The sequence below is a fragment of the Chiloscyllium plagiosum genome, unplaced genomic scaffold (genome assembly GCF_037043375.1).
Source record: "Chiloscyllium plagiosum isolate Xiang-an unplaced genomic scaffold, Cpla_swu_hap1 HiC_scaffold_2, whole genome shotgun sequence".
Taxonomy (NCBI): domain Eukaryota; kingdom Metazoa; phylum Chordata; class Chondrichthyes; order Orectolobiformes; family Hemiscylliidae; genus Chiloscyllium; species Chiloscyllium plagiosum.
In genome coordinates, this window is record NW_028270140.1 from 18,934,146 (window position 1) to 18,958,084 (window position 23,939).

General features: G+C 44.5%; 1 protein-coding gene across 1 annotated transcript in view; it reads right to left on the reverse strand.

Moving 5' to 3' along the window:
* Positions 1–1,181: 1,181 nt before the first annotated feature.
* The window catches only part of LOC122558317 (paladin-like), a 121,872-nt gene continuing 99,114 nt past the window's right edge, over positions 1,182–23,939 (reverse strand). The window contains exon 19 of the mRNA XM_043706751.2: positions 1,182–2,122. Within this exon, the coding sequence (XP_043562686.2) occupies positions 1,970–2,122 (153 nt within the window). The 3' untranslated portion in view covers positions 1,182–1,969. The remainder of the gene's footprint in view (positions 2,123–23,939) is intronic.

The window sequence follows — 23,939 nt, forward strand, 5'->3', positions numbered from 1 at the left end:
GCACTAGCCCATCTAATCATCCCAAATTACTTACCCTTCCAGCCCTTTGTGTTTTCTCCTCACTCCCTCGGGATACCACAGCGAGGCCTTTATGTGCAGGCTCTCTCCACACACTCTCTCTCTCTCCCCAGGGTATCTTCAGCTGCTGTTTCTCCCTTCAAAGGTTGGATGACAACCATTTGGGGTGCAGGGAGGGAGGGGGGGCTGCTGCTGTTGCTGTTCAAGCTGGACTTGCTGATGAAGTATCGATTGCTCTTTTCTTCTACATTCAGAATTGCACCAAGGTCAGAATGACTTCAGGAACTGCAGTCTTCATGTGAGATACATGAGCAAATAACGTCAGAGGAGAACACAAAAGGGAATATCCTGCATCTGCACATCTATCACAGGGAAGCTTCATGTTCATAGCATGGCACAGGATCATCCCAAAGGAGGTCTTTGTCTTGCCTCCATGAGAAGCTCGGACGCATATCACCTTATCCAATTATATGATGCACAATTATGCTGTCATGCTACATTACAGGAGTAGAATTCTGCCAGTAGGTCACCATTACTCCCTTTAATCCCAAAGGAAAGGCTACCTTGATCATCACCAACCACATCCTTGCATATTTATAGTCCAGACTGTGAACAGATAGTGGCAATGCTTGCTCCAGTTGTGAAACCAGAACTTCAGCTTCTGTTTGTTTTCATTACAGGTCCGTAGTTAACATGACAAGGAGGTGAATAGTGAGAAAAATGTATTGGTCATGATGGCCGAAGCAGTAATTTTTAATGTATATTCATGCTCAATTAGTGACCTGTTGACAAAGTGAAAATTTGAGCCATTAATAGAATCAGTGAAGCACAATTGCTGCGATTGTCCTAAGGAGGATTTCCAATTTAAAGGATTCTACTCCACTCCTAAAGGAAAAAACATAACTTCCTCTGGCTATTTTGTACGTGGTGCTCACCATTTTGTGTAGTTATTACAAAGCTGACATTCAATCTGACATGGCAAGGTTTGTCTCAGTGTGAATGACTTACAGGTTCCACATGTGTCACACAAATATCACGCCCCTCCTCCAATGCTGAATGTACTTTGTGGTGTTGGTGTCCTTGCAGCTGTGTGACTTTTCAGACATCGTCCATTTCCCCTGAGATAATTTGCATGACTATTAATGTTTCCATTTTACCTGAAGAGCATATGACTTTGGAAATTTCTGTGCCTTGGTTTACCATATACCCTCCCTATGTAGAAATCAGAGTTACCATGGCCTATTGAAACCAGTCCTCCCCACCCCCTCCTTTCCAGAGTTTTCAGTTTCCTACTACTTGCTAGGAGGTCCAACTCTACTTCCTACAATATCTTCCCATGACAGTCACCTTTTCCTCAGCGTTCCAGTAAAATGAAATCCATCCCAAGAATTCCATTGCTGGTTATCTCCAGAAGCCCGTGGACTGCCCACTGATAATTCCCCTGACCATTATAGACAAAGGCCTGATGAGTGACTGCGTCGCACTCACCTACCACCTCCTCCTCCAGATTGACTCAACAGAGCAGCCCCAGCTGACCACTGCAGCTCACTGTCAGATGTCTCAACAGAACCTCAACTGATTTACCTGTGAGCCCCAGACTGCCTGTACTTGACATTCAAGACTGACTCCTGAGCTACAAGGACACAGATCCCCAGACTCTCATAGAGCTAAGTGCCTGACTGACCATGAGCAACCTCCTGACTGCAAGAAGTCTGGATTAAGAAAGTAAGTTAAGAGTCATAAGGTGACTGCATCTGGGCTCAAACGTAAAGAAAACCCCAAATTTACAATCTTTGAAAATGCTCACTTAACTAATCTGAATGAACAACTGCACTCATTCTTGCCATACCACAAGAATTTAATGCAATAGTTTCTCATATTGAAAGTCAAAAGACTCAGCCATTTGAATGATTTTAAATAAAAAAGATAGCTACTTTTTCTTCGGTCCAAATTATTCAATCATTTCCCCAAAGGAAGGGGCCTTATAACCTTGCTGTTGTCGCCACCGGTAACGCATCCTGCACATGGAGGTAGATTCTGGGTCTTCAAACTCTGGAAATCCCAACTTGTCCAAGATTTCAAAGACACCTGCTGGAGCAGCCACCTGTAACAAAACAAATCAAGGAATGACAGGGAATAAGTTATGAGACAGCAAAGTCTCCTAGTTAGCCTGGGGTTCTGTCTGCCTTAGCTCCAGCTCACGTTCCTGGGCATGTGCTCTTGAGCTATGACAGTGAACCTACAGCCAGGGTCTTTGTTCATCAAATGGGAGCTCACCAGTATGACAGAGGAGAACCTCCGCAATACTGCACCCTTAAGGGAGCACCCTAAAAGATTTGAAGTGATGGATGTAGGTTGGCTCGCTGAGCTGGAAGGTTCATTTCCAGACATTTCATCACCCTACTAGGTAACATCTTCAGTGGGCCTCAGGTGAAGCACTGCTGATAATTCAGCTTTCTATTTATATGTTTGGGTTTCTTTGATTTGGTGATGTAATTTCCTGCGGTGAAGTCACTTCCTGTTCTTTTTCTCAGGGGTAGTAGATGGGGTCTAACTCGATGTATTTGTTGATAGAGTTCCAGTTGGAATGCCATGCGTGTCCTTGTTTGGCTTGTCAGGAATGACATCAACTAGCCACAAAACGACATGACCCTCTCTCACTAGTATCCTTACATACAGATAAGGAAGGACACCACTTCAACTGGGACAGCACATCCATCCTCTGACAAGCCAAACAAAGACACGCATGAGAATTCCTAGAAGCATGGCATTCGAACTGGAACTCTATCAACAAACACATCGAGTTAGACCCCATCTACCAAAAGAACAGGAAGTGACTTCACCACAGGAAATGACATCACCAACCCAAAGAAACCCAAACATATGAATAGAAAGCAGGAATTATCAGCAGTGAATCACCTGAGGCCCACTGAAGATGTTACCTAGAAACATGTGGAAATGAACCTTCCAGCTCAGCAAGCAAACCTACATCCACAATCTCAACCTGAGCTACAAATCTTTTCAAAACTCACTAATTTGAAGTGATTTCCCACTGATCACCTCAGTTGAGTGTGTATCAAAACTGTGACTACGTGCAAGTCTTAGGCAAGGGCGAAAACAAAACAAAGAACTCTGGCTGGTGAAAATCTGAAACAAAAACAGAAACTGCTAGAGAAGCTCAACACGTCAGGAAGCATCTGTAGAAAGAAAGCAGAGTTAACGATTCGAGTCCAGAGTTCTGGAGAAGGGTCATTGAACTCAAAATATTAACTCTGCACTTTCTCCGCAGATGCTGTCAGATCTGCTGAGCGTGTCCAGCAATTTCTGTTTTTGTTTCAGAGGCAGGATCCTCTCATTTCCTGAAGGCATATCCAAAATATTTGCATCACCTTCTGAGGAACACCATCAACTTTCTGATGAATTTTATGGAATCAAGTTTAAATTAATGTTTAAATTTATTTTCTACATCCAACATCAAAGTATTTTAGTCGTTATCCAGAGCAATTTGACACAAGTGTATCCTGTCTCTAGGATACTGGCTTCTGTCCCCAGTTCAACTGGTGTTCTGATTTCACATCGGAGGACTGCACATATCAACTAAATTTGAAGTATCAATTATTTTCACAAATGTTGAAATTTGCACAATGCTTTCCATTTCTCAAAAAATGCTATGATATTTTTAGAGCCCTTTACTGCAAACAGTCCTGACATTATGTCAATACCAACTGACAACCCAGAGACACAAAAAGTATGACAGGTTTTCTGAGTCACTGACCTACTGTATTCCATTACTGGTCTGGGAAAATATTCAAAGCTTAAAAACAAAGAATGAAATGGAACATATTTCCATATGTGCAAATCATGGACACTAATCCGTTTTTAGCTACAATGACATTTCTAGCTGGTCTTCAGAATTTGTACAAGACTGATACTTAATACCAAAGAGGCCCTGAAAGTATGAATTGAGCTCCCATTGCTTGATGTTTCTAGGAGGACTGCTGCACTGTATATAAGTGTCCTTTGTCACAGATGAAAGTGATATACAGCAGTGCAAATAAACTGCGACTGAAATAGTTGTCTAAACCCAGGAAAAATTAGACGGCAAAATATGTTTCTTTACTTTAGCAGTGAAAACCCACCCAGCCTCTCTTTCACTAGTTGCCAGGGTAAATTTTGCTGAAAGCAGACTGTCTGAAATCAGGCTTGATCATAAATGAGCAGTGTTGAACAGATTTGTTTTCTGCCAAGAAAGTAATCAGACCAGATTTCTTAAAGATTCCAAGCATGCATTTTTGGTGATCTCCATAATGTCTTGATTATCACATCCGAAAAGATCTCCTGCTCCATTTTAGCACAAATCAATGCTCCCCTCTGAATTCAACATTGGTGTGTTTAGATGCTACTCCAGAACCCAGGGAGTGCTGCATTGTTGCAGAGGCTGCATTTCTGTGAGGTATTAAACTGAGACACTGTCTACTCCTCAGCTGGGCACAACAAATGCAATAGTGTTTTTGCTTTCTGTTTCAAAAAAAAGCAGAGGAAGTTCTTCTTAGTCCTGGATCACATTTATCTTCCAACCAAGATGACCAAAGCAGATGACTCACCTCAAGATAGTTTGTGGGATCTTGCTGTGTCCATAATGATTTATTTCCACCAGACGAGAACAGCGACTACACTTTAAATGAAATTGCAGAATGGGATAAGGATTCAAAGGCCGTCGAATGAAAGTGAATTATTCTTCCCATATCTGTATCATAAAGCAAGGGCAGGGTTTTCCCCAGCCTCCCAGTCTGGGGTAGGTATGGAGTTGTGCAAGAGTGAAAGCATTGGCATGTTGACTTGCTGGCAATGTTCCACCACCACCAACAAACCCTTAATCCATTACAATGAGCAATCCATATATGGCGATAATTGCAGAACTATATATGGCGATAATTGCAGATCCAATCACTCTCTGATTGGTCTCTTCAGCCATCAGCAAATTTGAAACCATCCCAATTTTGTTCATTGAACATAGATCATAGAACACTACAGCGCAGTACAGGCCCTTCGGCCCTTCATGATCTGTGGAACCAATCTGAAGCCCATCTAACCTACACTATTCCATTCTCGTCCATATTTTTTTTTTAGATTAGATTACAGTGTGGAAACAGGCCCTTCGGCCCAACAAGTCCACACCGACCCGCCGAAGCGCAACCCACCCATACCCCTACATTTACCCCTTACCTAACACTATGGGCAATTTAGTTTGGCCAATTCACCTGACCCTGCACATCTTTGGACTGTGGGAGGAAACCGGAGCACCCGGAGGAAACCCACGCAGACACGGGGAGAACGTGCAAACTCCACACAGTCAGTCGCCTGAGGCGGGAATTGAACCCGGATCTCTGGCGCTGTGAGGCAGCAGTGCTAACCACTGTGCCACCGTGCCGCCCATATGCTTATCCAATGACCATTTAAATGCCCTTAAAGTTGGCATGTCTACTACTGTCACAGGCAGTGCATTCCACACCTCAATTTAAAGCTATGTACCCTCATGCTAGCCATCGCCATCCAAGGAAAAAGGCTCTCACTGTCCACCCTATCTAACCCTCTGATTATCTTATATGTCTCTATTAAGTCACCTCTCAACCTTCTTCTCTCTAACGAAAACAGCCTCAAGCCCCTCAGCCTTTTCTCATAAGACCTTCCCTCTGTACCAGGCAACATCTGAGTAAATCCCTTCTGAACCTTTTCCAAAGCTTCCACATCCTTCCTATAATGCGGTGACCAGAACTACATGCAATTCTCCAAATGCGGCCACACCAGAGTTCTGTACAGCTGCAACATGACCACATGACTCAATCCCTCTACCAAAAAAGGTAACATTGCGTATGTCTTCTTAACAACTCTTTCAATCTGGATGGCAACTTTCAAGGATCAATATACCTGGACACCGAGATCTCTCTGCTCATCGACACTACCATAGATCTTACCATTAGGTCAGTACTCTGCATTCCTGTTGCTCCTTCCAAAGTGAATCACTTCACACTTTTCCGCAATAACCTCCATTTGCCACCTCTCAGCCCAGCTCTGCAGCTGTCTGTAACCTACAACATCCTTCGTCACTATCCACAACTCTACTGACCTTAGTGTCATCCGCAAATTTACTAACCCATCCTTCTATGCCCCCATCCAGGTCATTTATAAAAATGACAAACAGCAGTGGACCCAAAACAGATCCTTGTGGTACCCTACTAGCAACTGAACTCCTGAATGAATATTTCTCATCAACCACAACCCTCTGTCTTCTTTCAGCTAGCCAATTTCTGATCCAAACAGCTAAATCGCCCTCAATCCATGCCTCTGTATTTTGTGCAGTAGCCTACCATGGGGAACCTTATCAAATGCCTTACTGAAACCCATATACATCACATCAACTGCTTTACCCTCATCCACCTGTTTGGTCACTTTCTCAAAGAACACAATAAGGTTTGAGAGGCATGACTTACCCTTCACAAAACTGTATTGATGATCCCTAATCAACTTACTACTTTCTGGATAATTATAAATCCCATCTCTTATAACCCTTTCCAACACTTTACCCACAACCAAAGTAAGACTCACAGGTCTATAATTTCCAAGGTTGTCTCTACTTCCCTTCTTGAACAAGGGAACAACATTTGCTATCCTCCAGTCTTCTGGCACTATTCCTGTAGACAAGGACGACATACAGATCAAAGCCAAAGGCTCGGCAATGTCCTCCCTGCTTCCCAGAGAATCCTAGGATAAATCCCATCTGGCCCAGGGGACTTATCTATTTTTACACTTTCCAGAATTACTAACACTTCCTCCTTATGCACCTCAATCCCATCTAGTCCAGTAGCCTGTATCTGAGTATTCTCCTTGACAACATTGTCTTTTCCTACTGTGAATACTGACGAAAAGTATTCATTCAGCACTTCCCCTATCTCCTCTGATTCCATGCACAACTTTCCACTACTATGCTTGATTGGCATAGTCTTACTCTGGTCATTCTTTTACTCCTGATATACTTATAAAAAGTTTTAGGGTTTTCCTTGATCCTATCCACCAACAGCTTCTCACGTCCCCTCCTGGCTCTTTTTAGCTCTCTCTTTAGGTCTTTCCTGGCTAACTTGTAACTCTCAAGCGCCCTAACTGAGCCTTCATGTCTCATCCTCACATAAGCCTTCCTCTTCCTCTTGAAAAGAGATTCAACTTCTTTAGTAAACTACGGCACCTGCACTTGACAACTTCCTCCCTGCCTGACCAGTACATACTTATCAAGGAACCACAGTAGCTGGTCCTTGAATAAGCTCCACATTTCAACTGTGCCCATCCCTGGCAGTTTCCTTTCCCAACCTATGCATCCTAATTCTTGCCTAATCACCTCGTAATTACCTTTCCCCCAGCTATAACTTTTTTCCTGCAGTATATATCCATCCCTTTCCATCACTAAAGTAAACATAACCAAACTGTGGTCACTAACACCAAAGTGCTCACCTACCTCCAAAGCTAACGCCTGGCCAAGTTCATTACCCAGTATCTAATGTGGCCTCGCCCCTTGTTGGCCTGTCTACATACTTTGTCAGGAAACCCTCCTGCACACATTGGACAAAAACTGACCCATATAAAATACTTGAACTCCAGTATTCCCAGTCAATATTTGGAACGTTAAAGACCCCCCCATAACAACTACCCTGTCACTCCTGCTCCCATCGAGAATCATCTTTGCAATCCTTTCCTCTACATCTCTGGAACTATTCGGGGAGGCCGATAGAAAACTTCCAACAGGGTGACCTCTCCTTCCCTGTTTCTAACCTCAGCCCATACTACCTCAGCAGACGAGTCCTCAAACATCTTTTCTGCAACAGTAATTCTGTCCTTGAGTAACAGTGCCACACCACCCCCTATTTTACCATTTTCACTGTTCTTATTGAAACATGTAAACCCCGGAACCTGCAATAATCATTCCTGTCCCTGCTCTACCCATCTCTCTGAAATGGCCACAACATTGAAATCTCAGGCTGTAAGTTCACCCAACTTCTTCTGGATGCTCCTGGCGTTGAGGTAGCACACTTCAAACCAACCCCTTGCTTGCGATCTTGAAATTTTAGTTCTGACTTCACTACTCTCAACCTCCGTATACTTGAACTACAATTTTGGTTCCCATTCTCCTGCTGAATTAGTTCAAACCCACCTGAAGAGCATTAGCAAATTTCCCCCCAGGATATTGGTACCTCTCTGGTTTAGGTGAAGACCATCCTGTTTGTAGAGGTCCAACCTTCCCCAGAAAGCATCCCAATTTTAGGTGAGCACTTTGGGGACAGTGACCACAATTCGGTGACTTTTACTCTAGTGATGGAGAGGGATAAGTGTGCACTACAGGGCAAGAGTTATAGCTGGGGGCAGGGAAATTATGATGCGGTGAGGCATGACTTAGAATGTGTGGCTTGGAAAAGTAAGCTTCAAGGCAAGGGCGTAATTGATATGTGGAGCTTGTTCAAGGAGCAACTATTGAGTGTCCTTGATAAGTATGTACCCGTCAGGCAGGGAGGAAAGGGTCGTGTGAGGGAGCCGTGGTTTAATAAGGAATTGGAATCCCTTGTTAAATGGAAGAGGGCGGACTATGTAAAGATGAGGCGTGAAGGTTCAATTGGGGCGATTGAGAGTTATAAGGTAGCCAGGAAGGACCTGAAGAGAGAGCTAAGAGCAGCAAGGAGGGGACATGAAAGGTCCTTAGTTGGTAGGATTAGGGAAAACCCTAAGGCTTTCTATAGGTATGTCAGGAATAAAAGAATGACTAGCGTAGGAATAGGTCCAGTCAAGGATAGTAGTGGGAAGTTGCGTGTGGAGGCTGAAGAGATTGGGGAGACATTGAATGAATACTTTTCGTCAGTATTCAATCAGGAACAGGACATTGTTGTCAATGCGAGTACTGAGTCACAATTAAGTAGAATGGATGGCTTTGAGATATGTAGAGAAGAGGTGTTGGAAATTCTGGAAAGGGTGAAAATAGATAAGTCCCCTGGGCCTGATGGCATTTATCCTAGGGTTCTCTGGGAAGCAAGGGAGGAGATTGCAGAGCCATTGGCCTTGATTTTTATGTCCTCGTTGTCTACAGGAGTAGTGCCAGAAGATTGGAGGCTAGCAAATGTGGTTCCCTTGTTCAAGAAAGGGAGTAGGGATAACCCTAGTAACTATAGGCCGGTGAGTCTCACTTCTGTTGTGGGCAAAATCTTAGAGAGAATTGTAAGGGATAGGATTTATGAACATCTGGATAGGAATAATGTGATCAAGGATAGTCAGCATGGTTTTGTGAAGGGCAGGTCGTGCCTCACAAACCTTATTGAATTCTTTGAGAAGGTGACTAAGGAGGTGGACGAGGGGAAAGCGGTAGATGTGGTGTATATGGATTTTAGTAAAGCATTTGATAAGGTTCCCCATGGTAGACTACTGCAAAAAATACAGAGGTATGGCTTTGAGGGTGAGTTGGAGGTTTGGATTAGGAGTTGGCTGGCTGGAAGAAGACAAAGGGTAGTAGTTGATGGCAAAGGTTCATCTTGGAGTGCCGTCACTAGCGGTGTTCTGCAAGGATCTGTTTTGGGACCATTGCTGTTTGTCATTTTTATAAATGACCTGGAGAAGGGGTTAGAAGGTTGGGTGAGCAAGTTTGCGGATGATACGAAAGTCGGAGGAGTTGTAGACAGTGAGGAAGGATGTGGCAGGTTACAGCGGGATATAGATAAGCTGCAGAACTGGGCAGAAAGGTGGCAAATGGAGTTCAATGTAGCTAAGTGTGAGGTGATTCACTTTGGTAAGAGTAATAAAAAGATGGGGTACTGGGCTAATGGACGGATACTTGGTAGTGTGGATGAGCAGAGGGATCTTGGTGTCCATGTACACAGATCTTTGAAAGTTGCCACCCAGGTAAATAGTGCGGTGAAGAAGGCATATGGCGTACTGGCTTTTACTGGTAGAGGAATTGAGTTCCGGAGTACTGAGGTCATGTTGCAGTTGTATAAGACTCTGGTGCGGCCGCATCTGGAGTATTGTGTGCAGTTTTGGTCGCCATACTATAGGAAGGATGTGGAGGCACTGGAACGGGTGCAGAGGAGGTTTACCAGGATGTTGCCTGGTATGGTAGAAAGATCGTATGAGGAAAGGCTGAGGCACTTGGGGTTGTTTTCATTGGAGAAAAGAAGGTTTAGGGGTGACTTGATAGAGGTGTACAAGATGATTAGGGGTTTAGATAGGGTCGACAGTGAGAATCTTTTTCCATGTATGGAGTCAGCTATTACAAGGGGGCATAGCTTTAAATTAAGGGGGGGTAGGTATAGGACAGATGTTAGGGGTAGGTTCTTTACTCAGCGAGTCGTGAGTTCATGGAATGCCCTGCCAGTAGCAGTGGTGGACTCTCCCTCATTATGGGCATTTAAGCGGGCATTGGATAGGCATATGGAGGATAGTGAGCTAATGTAGGTTAGGTGGGCTTGGATCGGCGCAACATCGAGGGCCTGTACTGCGTTGTATTCTTCTATGTTCTATGTTCTAATTATTCAAAAATTCAAAACCCTCCCTCCTGCACCATCCCTGTAGCCACGTGTTCAATTCTTCTCTCCCTCCCCATTACTCGCCTCGCTAGCATGTGGCACGGGCAACAAACCAGAGATAACAACTCTGTTCTAGCTCTAAGCTTCCACCCTAGCTCACTGAATTTCTGCCTTAAATCTCCATCTCTCTCTTCCTACCTATGTCATTGGTGCCTATGTGGACCACAACTTGGGGCTGCTCCCCCTCCCCCTCAAGGATCCCGTAAACACGATCAGAGACATCATGGACTCTGGCACCTGAGAGGCAACACACCAACTGTGAGTCTCTCTCATTCCCACAGAACCTCCTATCTGTCCCCCTAACTATGGAGTCCCCAATGACTAATGCTCTGCTCCTCTTCCCCCTTCCCTTCTGAGCAGCAGGGACAGACTGTGTGCCAGAAACCTCTTCCCCATTGCTTATCCCTGGTAAGTCGTCCCTCACAACAGTATCCAAAACAGTGTACTTGTTGTTGAGGGAACAGCCACAGAGGATCCCTACACCGCCTGCCGGTTCCCTCTCCATTCCTGACTGTAACCCATCTACCTTCTTCTTTTACCTGAGGTGTGACTACCTCCCTGTAACTCCTCTCAATAACCTCCTCCGCCTCCTGAATGATCCAAAGTTCATCCAGCTCCAGCTCCAGTTCCCTAACACGGTTTTCAAGGAGCTGGAGTTAGATGCACTTCCCAGAGATGCAGTCAGCAAGGACACCACTGGTGACCCCCCACCTCCCAATTTCTGCAGGAGGAACATTCAACTGCCCTAACCTCCATTCATACTAGTCTAAATTCCCAATGAGTCTACTGAAAAAACTAAAAAAAGAAACTAGTCACCTTACCAATCTGGTGTACAACCTTTTTTTTGCTTAGAGGAGGAAGGCGAGACACTACCCAAGTAGTGTTTCAGGTAAAGTAACCATCCAAATATAAAGAATAACTTCCCCAGCAGTCCCTTGTCCAGCTCCTGCTCAGTGTGCGTGCTGCCTGTACACCAGGTAAGCTTTTATATCCTTTAAATCTTCAGTTTTCACAAAGTTCTGAAATGTGCTGTATTTTGACTTGAGATGTTAAGCTGAGGCTCAGTCTGCCATTTTCGACTGTATAAAACAATCCCATTTGCCAATGGCTTCAATTTGCTGCATTCCTTCACCACCTTATGGAGATGGATATCTGCCAATGGCAATAGCAGTGAACATAGGCGGATAGATATGAAAATACACGTCACTAGCTGTTGGCCAGTTCGTCAACATCATTGCACCCCTCGGCCATCTTCCTAGAGACTGTATCTGTGTCCAAAGAGGTAACCATGCTCAAACAGCAGAGAGAAAATGAATGATAATTAATGGCCTATTAGGACCTGTTTTCAAAGGCCGGTGTTGGAATTTTCGAGTCAAACCTCTTACTCCCGGAATGTGCAGGAAAGAGGCTTTTGCCAGAGAAGCATTCCCAGCTGCAAACCAGGAATCAGTACTCCAGATAGGTTTTGAGGCCCTCCACCTCCCTCATGTCAGCTTCTCTCAGCAGGGTGCTGATGCAAAAGGCAAAACGCTGCCCCAAAAGCATTACTGCTGATACGCAAGGTGGTATCCCATGTAAATTCTAACCTATTCCCCCTGTTAAATGGGCTTTCTCTCCTTACTCTTCAGTCCTTGGAACTTCAAGTGTTTTCAAGCAGCACAGAATAACCATGAAGTTTGAGATTTGTACAGTAAAATTTCTTTCAACATATGCTGTGACAACTAGCACTGGCAAAGTCTTTAACCAAGCCCACATGTAGCATATCACATAAAGGTGTCACCTCATGACTCCAAGAAATTTCAACCAGAATGCATTCATTAGATTTGGAGCAACATACGATGATGCCAATGTGTGGTCTATTGACAAATTTATATTAGTTTATTCCACATTACCTCCACATTTCACATCAAGAACTAATCTTCTGAAGTACATCTGAAGAAATTTTGCTTGGTATGCAACCCGTGGAAACCAGTGTGTGAACAATGGAGGCCATCAGGAATGAAAGAAGGGAGAAAACTTGCATTTATATTGCGTTTCTCGTAGCCTCGGGACATAAAGTATTTAACAGCTTGCAAATTTGTTGAGATGTGTATTCACCTTTGTTTTATTTAGTAAATTGAAGATGCTGAATTGCTCACAGCAAGCTTTCATAAAAATATTCACAGAAGCAATTCAGAGGTGCAGGTTGAAGAATCTATATATTGGCCAGGACAGTGGGAGAACTCTACTTCAAGCACTGCTGTTAGATCTTTAACATCCATCCAAGATGACAGACCAAGCCTCAGTTTCACATCTCAGCTAAAATACAGCAGTCAACAATTCAAAACCTCATGAAAACTGCACTGAAATGATTCTCCATTTAAGTCTCCAAGCCAGCTCAAGTTTATCGAGAGTGGAAGATGGAATGTGGCCCATAAAGCATTGTCATAGTCCTGTCCACAGGTGAGGGTTTCATCAGCAATTGAGCTGAAGTGATTTTGAGACAGCCACATTATGGAGGTGGAAGTAGGTCATCTTTGTACTGGAGGAGGTATGAGATCAAGGTCATATAGAATGTTATGAATGGCCATGTTCAACCTCAGACAATTGCCAGAGAGTGAGATGGAATCAGTGAGGGGTTGGAGTTTATAGCAGGAGCTGACAACATTGGATTTGGTTTTCCCAATGTCTGCAGCCCATGCTATAAATTCTATTCCCACAACAATTCCATCTCCCTTTCTGGCAAGTGTAGTTCCTGAATTATGTTGTTCTATGATATCAGGGATGAGCAGCACGTTGTAAAACTGGATCAGGAGTATGCCATTCAGCCCCTTGGGCTTGTTTTCCTTCAACAATTACATAAATCTACCTTAACTCCATTTGGTTGCCTTGGTTCCATTGGTCTGAATGCACTTGCCTAACAAAAATCTATCCATCTTATTTCTGAAATTTTCAATTGATTTAGCCTCAGTGTTTTGAGAAGATAAATTCATATTTCAACTACCATTTGGGCAAAATTTTACCAAGAAACAGCTAAGTGTCAATTCTGGAGAACTTCATGGAGGGTTTCTCTCTGTGAAGAGGAACAAAGAACAGTAGAGCACAGGAACAACCTCTTCAGACCACCAAGCCTGCACCAACACACGATACCTGTCTAACCTAAAACCATTTGCCTCCATGCAGTCTGTCTATCCCCCTACTCCCTGCCTATTCATGTAACTGTCATGATGCCTCTTAAATATTGCTATTGTATCTCTTCCACGACCTCCTCTGGCAGTGTACTCGAGGCACTTACCACCCTTTGTGGGAAAAACCTGTCTCTCTTCTAAACTTAAACCTACGTCTCCTAGCAATTGACATTTCTAACCTGCGAAAAAGACTTGGAGATACCACCCGTTCTATACAGGACTCTCATAATTTTGTAAATGTCTATGAGGTCACCCCTCAGCCTCTGACATTCAAGGGTAAACAAACCAGGTTTTCCAATCTGTTCTCATAGCTAATACTCTCTAAAATGGGCAACATCCTGGTATACCTTTTCAGTACCCTCGCCATAGTCTCCACATCCTTCTGGTTGAGCGGTGGCCAGAACTGTACGCAATATTTCAAATATACTCTGTGACGGCAGGACTTCTTGATCGTCTTTTCCACTTGTGCTGCCCCTTTCAGGAAACTGTGGAGTAATCTACTTTCCCCAGTTCCTGCCTAATAATGTGGTAATTAGCTTTCCCCCAGTTTAATACTTTCACCCCAGGATTACTCTTAGCCTTATCCAAAAGTAACTGAAAATGTACAGATTTGTGATCACTGTTTCGAGAATGCTCTCCACACTGAAAATTCAATTACCTGGCCAGACTCATTCTCCAATACCAGGTTTAGCATGGCCACCTTCCATAAGTTGAACTATATACATATTGCTTCAAGAAACCCTCCTGGATGCATTCTTACACCACTCCCCATCTAAGCCCCTGGCATTGAAAGAGTCCCAGTCAATATAGGGGAAGTTAAATCATGACCTGTAACAACCCTGTTATTATTACATACTTCCAAAATCTGTCCTCATATCTGTTGCTCTATCTCCCACTGGCTATTGGAAAGGCTTGTAGTACAACCCTGTCAAAGTATCTTACACAATTCTCCAGTGACAGCTCATGCCTGATGAAGGGCTTATGCTCAAAACATCGATTTTCCTGCTCCCTGGATGCTGCCTGACCTGCTGTGCTTTTCCAACACCACACTCCTGACTCATTATATATGCACTTCAGCTGCTGCTTTTGTCACCAGCAGGTGGAGTATTGAAACTGTTGTGATCTTTTGGGATTTCCAACCCAGCCGCTATATTTCAAGCCCAGCTGTGGTCCAGGTCAAACACTGCTACAGTGAGAAAGAACGTTAAATCGGAGGATACACTGGTAGCTCAGGTGACACTTCATTGTAAATAAAATCTCACATTTGTAAAAAGGCATTGCTACTTCACATCATCAATCTGATCAAATGAATTTACAACAGCAGTTATAAGAATCAAGTACAGACTGAGTGCCCTTCACACCGTATCATGTTCGAATTCTGTCTAAAGGAGTGCTAGTCTTTCCCTAACCCCCAGCAGGGCAATGTATGTTGTCAGTATTCAGTGTGGGAGCATCACTTGCAAAGGTTGTAAAACCTTCAAATGGGTTAAAATGTTAAAACAAAAACAAAGTATGGAGGATGTTGGAAACTGAAGTTTAAACAAAAAGTGCAATAAAAACATAGCAGTTCTTTTCGAGTCCAGTGATCCTTTGTCTGAACTGAAAATAGCTGGAAAGGGTGGGGGGGAATGAATAAAGTGGAGAGAAAGTAAGGTCGGGGGAGGAGTGAGGGGTGCGGTAGTGACATAGACAGAAAGCTGATAAGATAAATGCTTGAGAGGGGTTTATTGAGAAGTGTAAATGGTTGAAAATGGATTAGCTGTGCAGAGAGCAATCCACACACAACAGGACCTGGGTGTGTGGGGGAAGAAAAGAGTGTTCATGTTCTGAAATTCTTAAAAATTTGATTCCCTACAGTATGGAAACAGGCCCTTCAGCCCAACAAGTCCACACTGACCCTCCAAAGAGAAACCCACCCAGACCCATCCCCCTACCCTATATTTGCCTCTGACTAATGCACCTAACACTCTGGACAATTTAGCATGGCCAATTCACCTGACCGACACACCTTTGGATTGTGGGAGGAAGCCCACACAGACATGGGGAAAATATGCAAATGCAACGTGGACTGTCGCCTGAGGTGGGAATCAAACTCACGCCCCTGGCACTGTGAGGCAGCAGTGCTAACCACTGACCCACCATGCCACCCCAGCACTACTCTTGGCCTTATCCAAAAGTAAGTTAAAACTTACAGATTTGTGATCACTGTTTCCAAACCACTCTCCCACTGAAACTTCAATCACATTTAAACATAAATGTTGAGTCCACAGGGCTGTAAGGTACTAGGCGGAAAATGGGGTATTCTTCCTCCAGCTCGTCTTGAGCCCGGCTGGAACACTACAGGCCTGAAACAGAAATGTTGGCGTGGAACATGGTGGTGTGGTGAAGCGACTGGATTGAGTGAAGTGCAGGTAAGTCGCTGCCTCACATGGAAGGTGTGGCTGGGGCATTGGATAATGCAAAGAGGTAAATGGGCAAGTGTTGTCATTTCTACAATTGCATGAGAAGGGGCAGTGCAGGTTTGGGGAAGTGTTGGGAGTGAAGGAAGAGTTATCGTTTATTGAACAATAGCTGAAGCAAAGAACAAATAAAAATAAGTTGCGGATGTAGGTTTGCTCGCTGAGCTGGAAGGTTTGCTTTCAGACACTGTGTCACCATACTAGGTAACATCTTCAGTGAGCTTCCGAATGAGGCACTGGTGGCATGGCCCGCTTTCTACTTATATGTTTGGGTTTCCCTGGGTTGGTGATGTCATTTCCTGTTCTTTTTCTCAGGGGATGGTAAATGGGATCCAAGTCAGTGTGTTTGTTGATAGTGTTCCAATTGGAATGCCATGCTTCCAGGAATTCTCGTGCATGTTTGGCTTGTCCTAGGATGGATGTGTTGTCCCAGTCGAAGTGGTGTCCTTCCTCATCCGTATGTAAGGATACTAGTGAGAGAGTGACATGTCATTTTGTGGCTAGTTGATGTTAATATATCCTGGTGGCAACCAGAACTCTATCAACAAACACATTGACTTGGATCGCATTTACCACCCCCTGAGAAAAAGTACATAGGAAATGACGTCACCACAGGAAATGACATCACAGATCCAGGGAAACCCAAACATATAAACAAAAAGTGGGCCATGGCACCAGTACTTCAACTGGAGGCTCACTGAAGATGTGTCCTAGTATGGTGACGAAACATCTGAAAGCGAACCTTTCAGCTCAGCGAGCAAACCAACATCCAGAACCTCAACCTGAGCTACAAATCTTCTCAAAACTAGCTAAAAATAAGTTGCATTTGCTTCTGGGACTAAGCTAGTGCTTGCCTTTGAATTAGCAACAAATTTACAGTCAATGAGTGATCACTTCACCCAGCTAGAAGTAGGTGTCAACTAAAGTCCTGTCTAGCTTGTTGTACCCAACACTACAGGACAATACCACACTGAAGGTGATGCTTCCCCTGCTCAATGACCTCAGCTTCCTCCTTGGATAAGCATTGCTAATCTCCCAGCTCTCCGTCTCCATCACATCCTTTCTTTGCATGCTCCGGTTGTGCAGAGCACTGCTCGCAACAACTATGCGACACACCTTGACGGGACAGTACTACAAGGGACACCCCCCCTCCCAAATAATCCAAGCATCGGTACCTCATGTCTGGTAATGGCCCTGCCGGAAGAATGGGCTGTATCGCATCCACACTCAGCCTCTGGCAAAAGATTGTGTAAAAGAATCATCAGCCACGGATACACAGAGTAACTTTGGTCTCCCAGTAACCATCCTTGTAAGGAATCAGATCCTTGAAATTTACATGAGAGTTCTTAAGGATATAGGTATCACGGCATACCAACTATGGGGATGAGCGGTGAAGTCTTGGATAAGCAACTCTCACTCTGACGCATTGCCCTCCATGCCTTGAACATACTATAACAATGGAGTTCCGGCATGGTCCATAACTGTCCTCATTTTATTCACGAACAACAGGTTAATAAGAGGGCACTTTGCCTGGGAGGCCTCGATATCCAGCCATATTGACCCCAGATCATTACCTGACCAATCGCACACAAAGGACAGCAGGGAACTCAATTGATACCTCCTGTTGTCTGGGAAATCAACTCCTCCCATCCTTGAGGCAACTGTAAATTTCGTGAGGAGCCATCCACAATGCCAGACAAAGGAACTAAACTAACCCATAAGTTTCTGCAGCGTTGACCTGGGAAACATTATATGGAGCATACACACGGGATAAAACAAACATTTTAATGAGGGCTATTCGGCGCAACCATGAATTTGGAAGACCCTCCCATCTCTGGGGATCCAGCCTAATATTGTCGAGCAAGTGAACAAAGTTAGTCCGAAATAACCGATCAAACTCGGGGGTAATAGAGTTGCCGAGGTATTGGAACGCCACCCGTGACAACTTAAAGGGGAACCTAAGGCCACCTCTAACCTCTCAGACTTCCTTGAGGTTCCCCAAAGGCATTGCCTCCGATTTTGCAAAGTTAATCTTATATCCTTAAATAGCCCCAAATGAATTAATACATTGTATCAGATGGGTTACAGAGGTCATCAGGTCCGATAAAAATATAAGAACATCATCTGCATACAGTGTAACCATGTGTACCCTCGATCCTCTTCCAGAGTGGTTATGTGGATGTTCTGACGAGTGGCCTCTGCCGGCGGCTCTATCACTGATGTAAACAACAACGGTGAGAGGGGGCAGCCTTGATGACTACCCCTGCTAATCCTATAGTTCCCAGGCTTCACCCCGTTGGTGATGACCGCAGCCAGAGGGTGGCGATATAAAACCTCCACCCACCGAGCAATGACCCCACCCAACCCAAACCACTCTAAGACATAAATAAGATATGGCCATTCCACCCGGTCAAATGCTTTCTCTGCATCTAAGGAAATCACCAACCACTGAATCAATTGTCGCTGACAAGCTTGGACAATATTCAGCCACCTGCTAGTATTATTAGAGGACCTACAGCCCCTTATAAACCTGTCTGGTCCTCTTTGACAATATGGGGCAACACTTCCTCCAATCTCAGTGCCAAGATCTTAGACAGAATCTTGAAATCTGAATTTAATAGAGAGATGGGAGGCACAATCTCAGGAACATTCCCCTTCTTAAGAATGAAGAAAATATTAGCTTCTCTCAAAGATGGTGATTGGCATTCGTGCATATAGGATTGATTGTAACCAAAAGAGAAAATGCTGGAAAATCTCAGCAGGTTTGGCAGCATCTGTAAGGAGAGAAAAAAGCTGACATTTTGAGTCTAACTGACCCTTTGTCAAAGCTTGGACAAGGGGTCAGTTAGAGTCGAAACGTCAGCTCTTTTCTGAGATTTTCCAGCATTTTCTCTTTTGGTTTCAGATTCCAGCATCCGCAGTAATTTGCTTTTATATAGGAGTGATTGTACATCCCCAACATTGGCCCTGACAGAATCCCTATAAAGTCCATATAAAACTCACCCAGAAGACCATCAGGGCCAGCCGCTTTCCCACTCTGAGGTTGCCTAGCTGCCTCCTGTATTTCCTAAACTGTCAAGGGGGCATTAAAAAGAGAGGCCTTCTCCAAGGTTACCCCTGGGAGGTCCAGGTTCTTAAAAAAGGCTTCCATTTTAGCCCTCCAGTTCTCGCAACCTTCAGACCAATACAATTCACAGAAAAAACTCCAAAAAGCCTCATTAATCCTTTTGGCATCGTATGTAAGAACCCCAGCGCTGTCTCTAATTTCAGTAATGGATTGGGGAGCACATTTTGTTCTCGTCAGATATGCTAAATACTTCGCTGGCCTATCCCGATACTCGAACAGCCTTTGCCCAGGAAAAGCAAGTTCTTTCTTTGCGGTTTGTGTAAGTTTTGAATACAAGGCAGCCCAGAGGACCACCATCCACTATACCTTAGTCACTAAAGGCCTTGCAAAATGTGCCGCCTCAGCAGCTTTCAACCGCGTCTCAAACAGACCTTGCTGTTCCCCCTTCTGTCGTTTCTGACTAGCCAAATAGGAAATAGCTAATTCCCTAGCAAAAGCTTTAGCAGTTTCCTATAGCATTGATGGACTATTAGCCGTGCCTGAGTTGATAATCAAGAACTCCTGAAACTCCTTCAAAATGTATTCCACAAATTTGGAATCCTTAAGGAGAAAAGGATCCAAACACCAGTGCCACAAACCTAGCCCCTCACTCTTGGCCTTAACCTCCAAATATACTGCCGTGTGATCAGAGATAGCTATGTTCCCAATTTTACAACCCATAATCGAATCCAGAAAGGTCGAGGGAGCCAAAAAAAAATCAATCCTCATGTGACATTTATGTGGGTTTGAAAGAAAGGGGAATTCCCTGCCAGTAGGGTGAAGACATCTCCAAATGTCCACCAGCCCCAACCCCTCACAGAAGTCAGCCACCTGCTTGGACTGCAAAGAGATGGGGGCCCACTAGACATCCTGTCCACTGTTGGATCCAAAAGGCAATTAAAATCCCCCCTTACAATAATGTGTCATGTTCCAAAGGCACTCAACTTAGAAAAGGCACAAACCAAAAATTTGAGGGGATGCGCTAGAGGATAGTAGACATTTAAAATGCCATATTCCTCCCCATGTATCAGGGCCTTATGTATCACAAACCACCCTTGCTCATCTTTCATTTGCTCTAATAATGTGAATGGAAGATTTTTCTGGATGAGTACCACCACTCTCCTATTTTTAGTTATAAAGGATGAAAAGAATACCCTATCCTAACTCCCCACCCCCCCCCCCCCCTCCCGTTGTAACTTCAGGTGTTCCCCATTATCAAGATGGGTTTCCTACAACAGAGCGATATCAATCCTTTCCCTCTTAAGGGTAGAAAGCACGTTTACCTTTTAACAGGCAAAATGATTTCCCTTGATGTTCTAGGTGCACCATTTAACAAGACACTGAGCCATATCCCCTTTCAGAGACCCTTGAACTCCCGGGAGGGAGAACCCTGCTTGCAATGCACCGAGTACAAGTAAATAAAGACTCAATGAATTACAGAAACGTGGGAACAAAAACTACTTTATCATAACTACAAACAACTATTGCTACCAAAAAACTACAATGAAAACCAACTATAAAATCTTGAATGGGAGATTCTCCCCTCTGCCCATAGGGGGCACTCATCCTACCCATCCCCTCCTTCACAGCTCCTTCAGGCTCGGACTGTGCCCCAGCCTTAGGCAAAAAACAGTAAATAAACAAGGAGACGATTAAGACAACAAAAAAAGAACAAAGTCAGGATAAGCACTCGCCCATTCCTGGCTCCATGTCACCCCTACGTGTGACTAAAAGAGAAAGAGAACAAAAAAAGAAACAACAAAGGACACCCACAAAATTTCCCATGATAAATCCAGTTATAAAAATATAATAGGAACAACATATTCCAAGATTTTAAAAAAATTATTAGGGAAAGAGAAAGAAAAAAAAGTGGGGACAAAGGGAAAACGCAGGGAAAGAAGGAAGAGAGGACAAACATTAACCGTATTCTTCAGACCAATCGTTCTATTTTAAAGTGTCTACAAAGTTCTTGGCTTCATCCACCAAGTCAAACTTACAAACTGAGTTCTCATGGCTGAAACGGAGCACTGTGGGGTGCCTCATGGAATACTGGATACCCAGATTCCTCAGCCTCTTTTTACCTTCATCGAAGGACTTCCTCTTTTGAATTACAGCAGCTGAGAAATCCTGGAGAAACATGATTTTTGACCCCTTGCACAGCAGTGCCTGTGGATCTTTCCCCAATAATCTGGAAGCTTCTATCACTCTTTGCTTGTCCTTGTATGTGAGGAAGTGCACTAGGACCGGTGGGGGTGCTGTACCGGCCCGGTCCTGTGCGCCGTGACCCTATAGGCCCTTTTGATCTGCAGCTGACTGGACTCAATTTGAAGGCCCAGGAACTGCAGCAGCCAGGGTTCAAAAACCTGAATGGCTGCCCATCTTCTTCATTCTTCAGGAACCCGACAATCTGAAGATTCGTCCTCCGACCTCAATTTTCAAGATTGTCAACCTGATCTCGCCCACACCTCCTGCTCCAGTACCTGGTCCGTTCGGATGAGGACTCAATCGCCACTTCTGAGGCCGAGGTACGACCTTCCACCTCCTCCAACCACTCTCTGAGCCCCTGGAGTTCCCGTTCATGCTTCTGCAGCATGGACCTGATGGGTTGGACCTGGGCACGGATCTCCTCGATTGCAGTCTCAACCTTCGCGGTAAATCTCACCATCGCATTCGCCAATTCCTGTGAGCCCGTCAGGTCCCCGGGGGGTTCGGGAGAGGCTGCTGCTGCAGTCTCTGACATGCCCAGTGCTTCAGGGGAGTGTCCTCCCTGCTGCTGTTTGCTCGCTCTTTTTGGCATCCAACCCATTCCCAAAAATTAACAAATATGTGTTCTGTAAGGTTTTAAACTAATAATTCCTCCACATAAGTTGGCCAGTGATGGCAAAAAAACACCAATATGTCTTGGTTGTTAGGCAGAGCCGTCCATGACAGTTCTACAGAATCACCGCCATCTTGCCGAGTCACCCACTTGATGATCTTAAAAAAATGCTTGTCACGGGGAATTGAGATGAAATTATGTGATCTTGCAAAAGATTGCATCAGTAACAGCCTAATACATTTGTGGGTTGAAGAGTGAGAAATTCCATTCAGCTCCACAGTGGATACTTGGGAGTAGCCAGTTGCACAGAAATCTGGAGCAGCTATTACCATAGCAACTACTGGCTCAGGATGGTCAATCACTATTTCAAGTCATGCTCAGAGGTCTTGTTTCAGCAGTTGAAATAGTCCTCTGACGGTGTTCTGGGACACCCTGTCTATGACAGCACTGCACCTCACTCATCGGAAGAAATGGCATTGAAGATAATAGGTAATGGGTCCCCTGCATGTTTTCCGCATCCTAAAGGTCCCCTCAGCTGCAATTTTTTCAAGTGGATGCTGTTCGGCAGCTGCTGGAACTTGCTGTTGGTTCTGGGTTTCTGAAATATTCCATCCTCCTCCAGTTCTGAATCCTCAACCCTTGCGGTCTGCATCCATTGGTCACAGTTCCAATGAGCCAATGTTGGGAATATAAGAAACTGAACATGTAATGTGAGCAGTCATCATTTGTATTACAAGCAAATGACAGTTTCGCTAAATCTGTCATATTTGGTCCATATGGGACTCAAACAAGAAGGCCATAGAATTCAAAGTTTGTGCGAAGATTTGTAGCTCGGGTGCTCGTTGTTGTGATTCTGTTCGCCGAGCTGGAAGTTTTTGTTGCAAACGTTTCGTCCCCTGGCTAGGCGACATCATCAGTGCTTGGGAGCCTCCTGCGAAGCGCTTCTTTGATGTTTCCTCCGGTGTTTATAGTGGTCTGTCCCTGCCGCTTCCGGTTATCAGTTTCAGCTGTCCGCTGTAGTGGTTGGTATATTGGGTCCAGGTATATTGCCTGACAGCGGACAGCTGAAACTGACAACCGGAAGCGGCAGGGACAGACCACTATAAACACCGGAGGAAACATCAAAGAAGCGCTTCGCAGGAGGCTCCCAAGCACTGATGATGTCGCCTAGCCAGGGGACAAAACGTTTGCAACAAAAACTTCCAGCTCGGCGAACAGAACCACAACAAGGCCATAGAATGCCTATACCTGGATCTGGAACTCTGATAGATGGAACTTATCTCAATAGTTGCAACACAAGCCGTGCTGTGCAAATGTAGCAGAAAATTACAAAAATTGTAGGGAGATTACTGAAAACTTGTCTCCCACCTCCGATCCAACATCACTCAAGAATTGCAGCATTGCACATATGTTGTCAAATACTTGCAGTTCAAAACAGAGGAAATCAGATGCCCTTTTGTAGCCAATGAGATCTTAGAATGCATTTGTGAACTGTGGCCCACAGGTGAAACTTTTCAAGTGACCTAGTGATTACTTTTACTTCACAGAATCAAAGAATCCCTACAGTGTGGAAGCAGGCCATTCAGCCCATTGAGTCCCTATCAAACCTCCGAATAGCATCATACCCAGACCCACCTTCCTACCCTATCCCTGTAACCCTGCATTTCCCATGGCTAATCCACCTAGCCTACGCATCCTAGGACATTATGGGCAATTTAGCATGGCCAATCCACCTTTGGACCGTGGAGGGAGAATGGG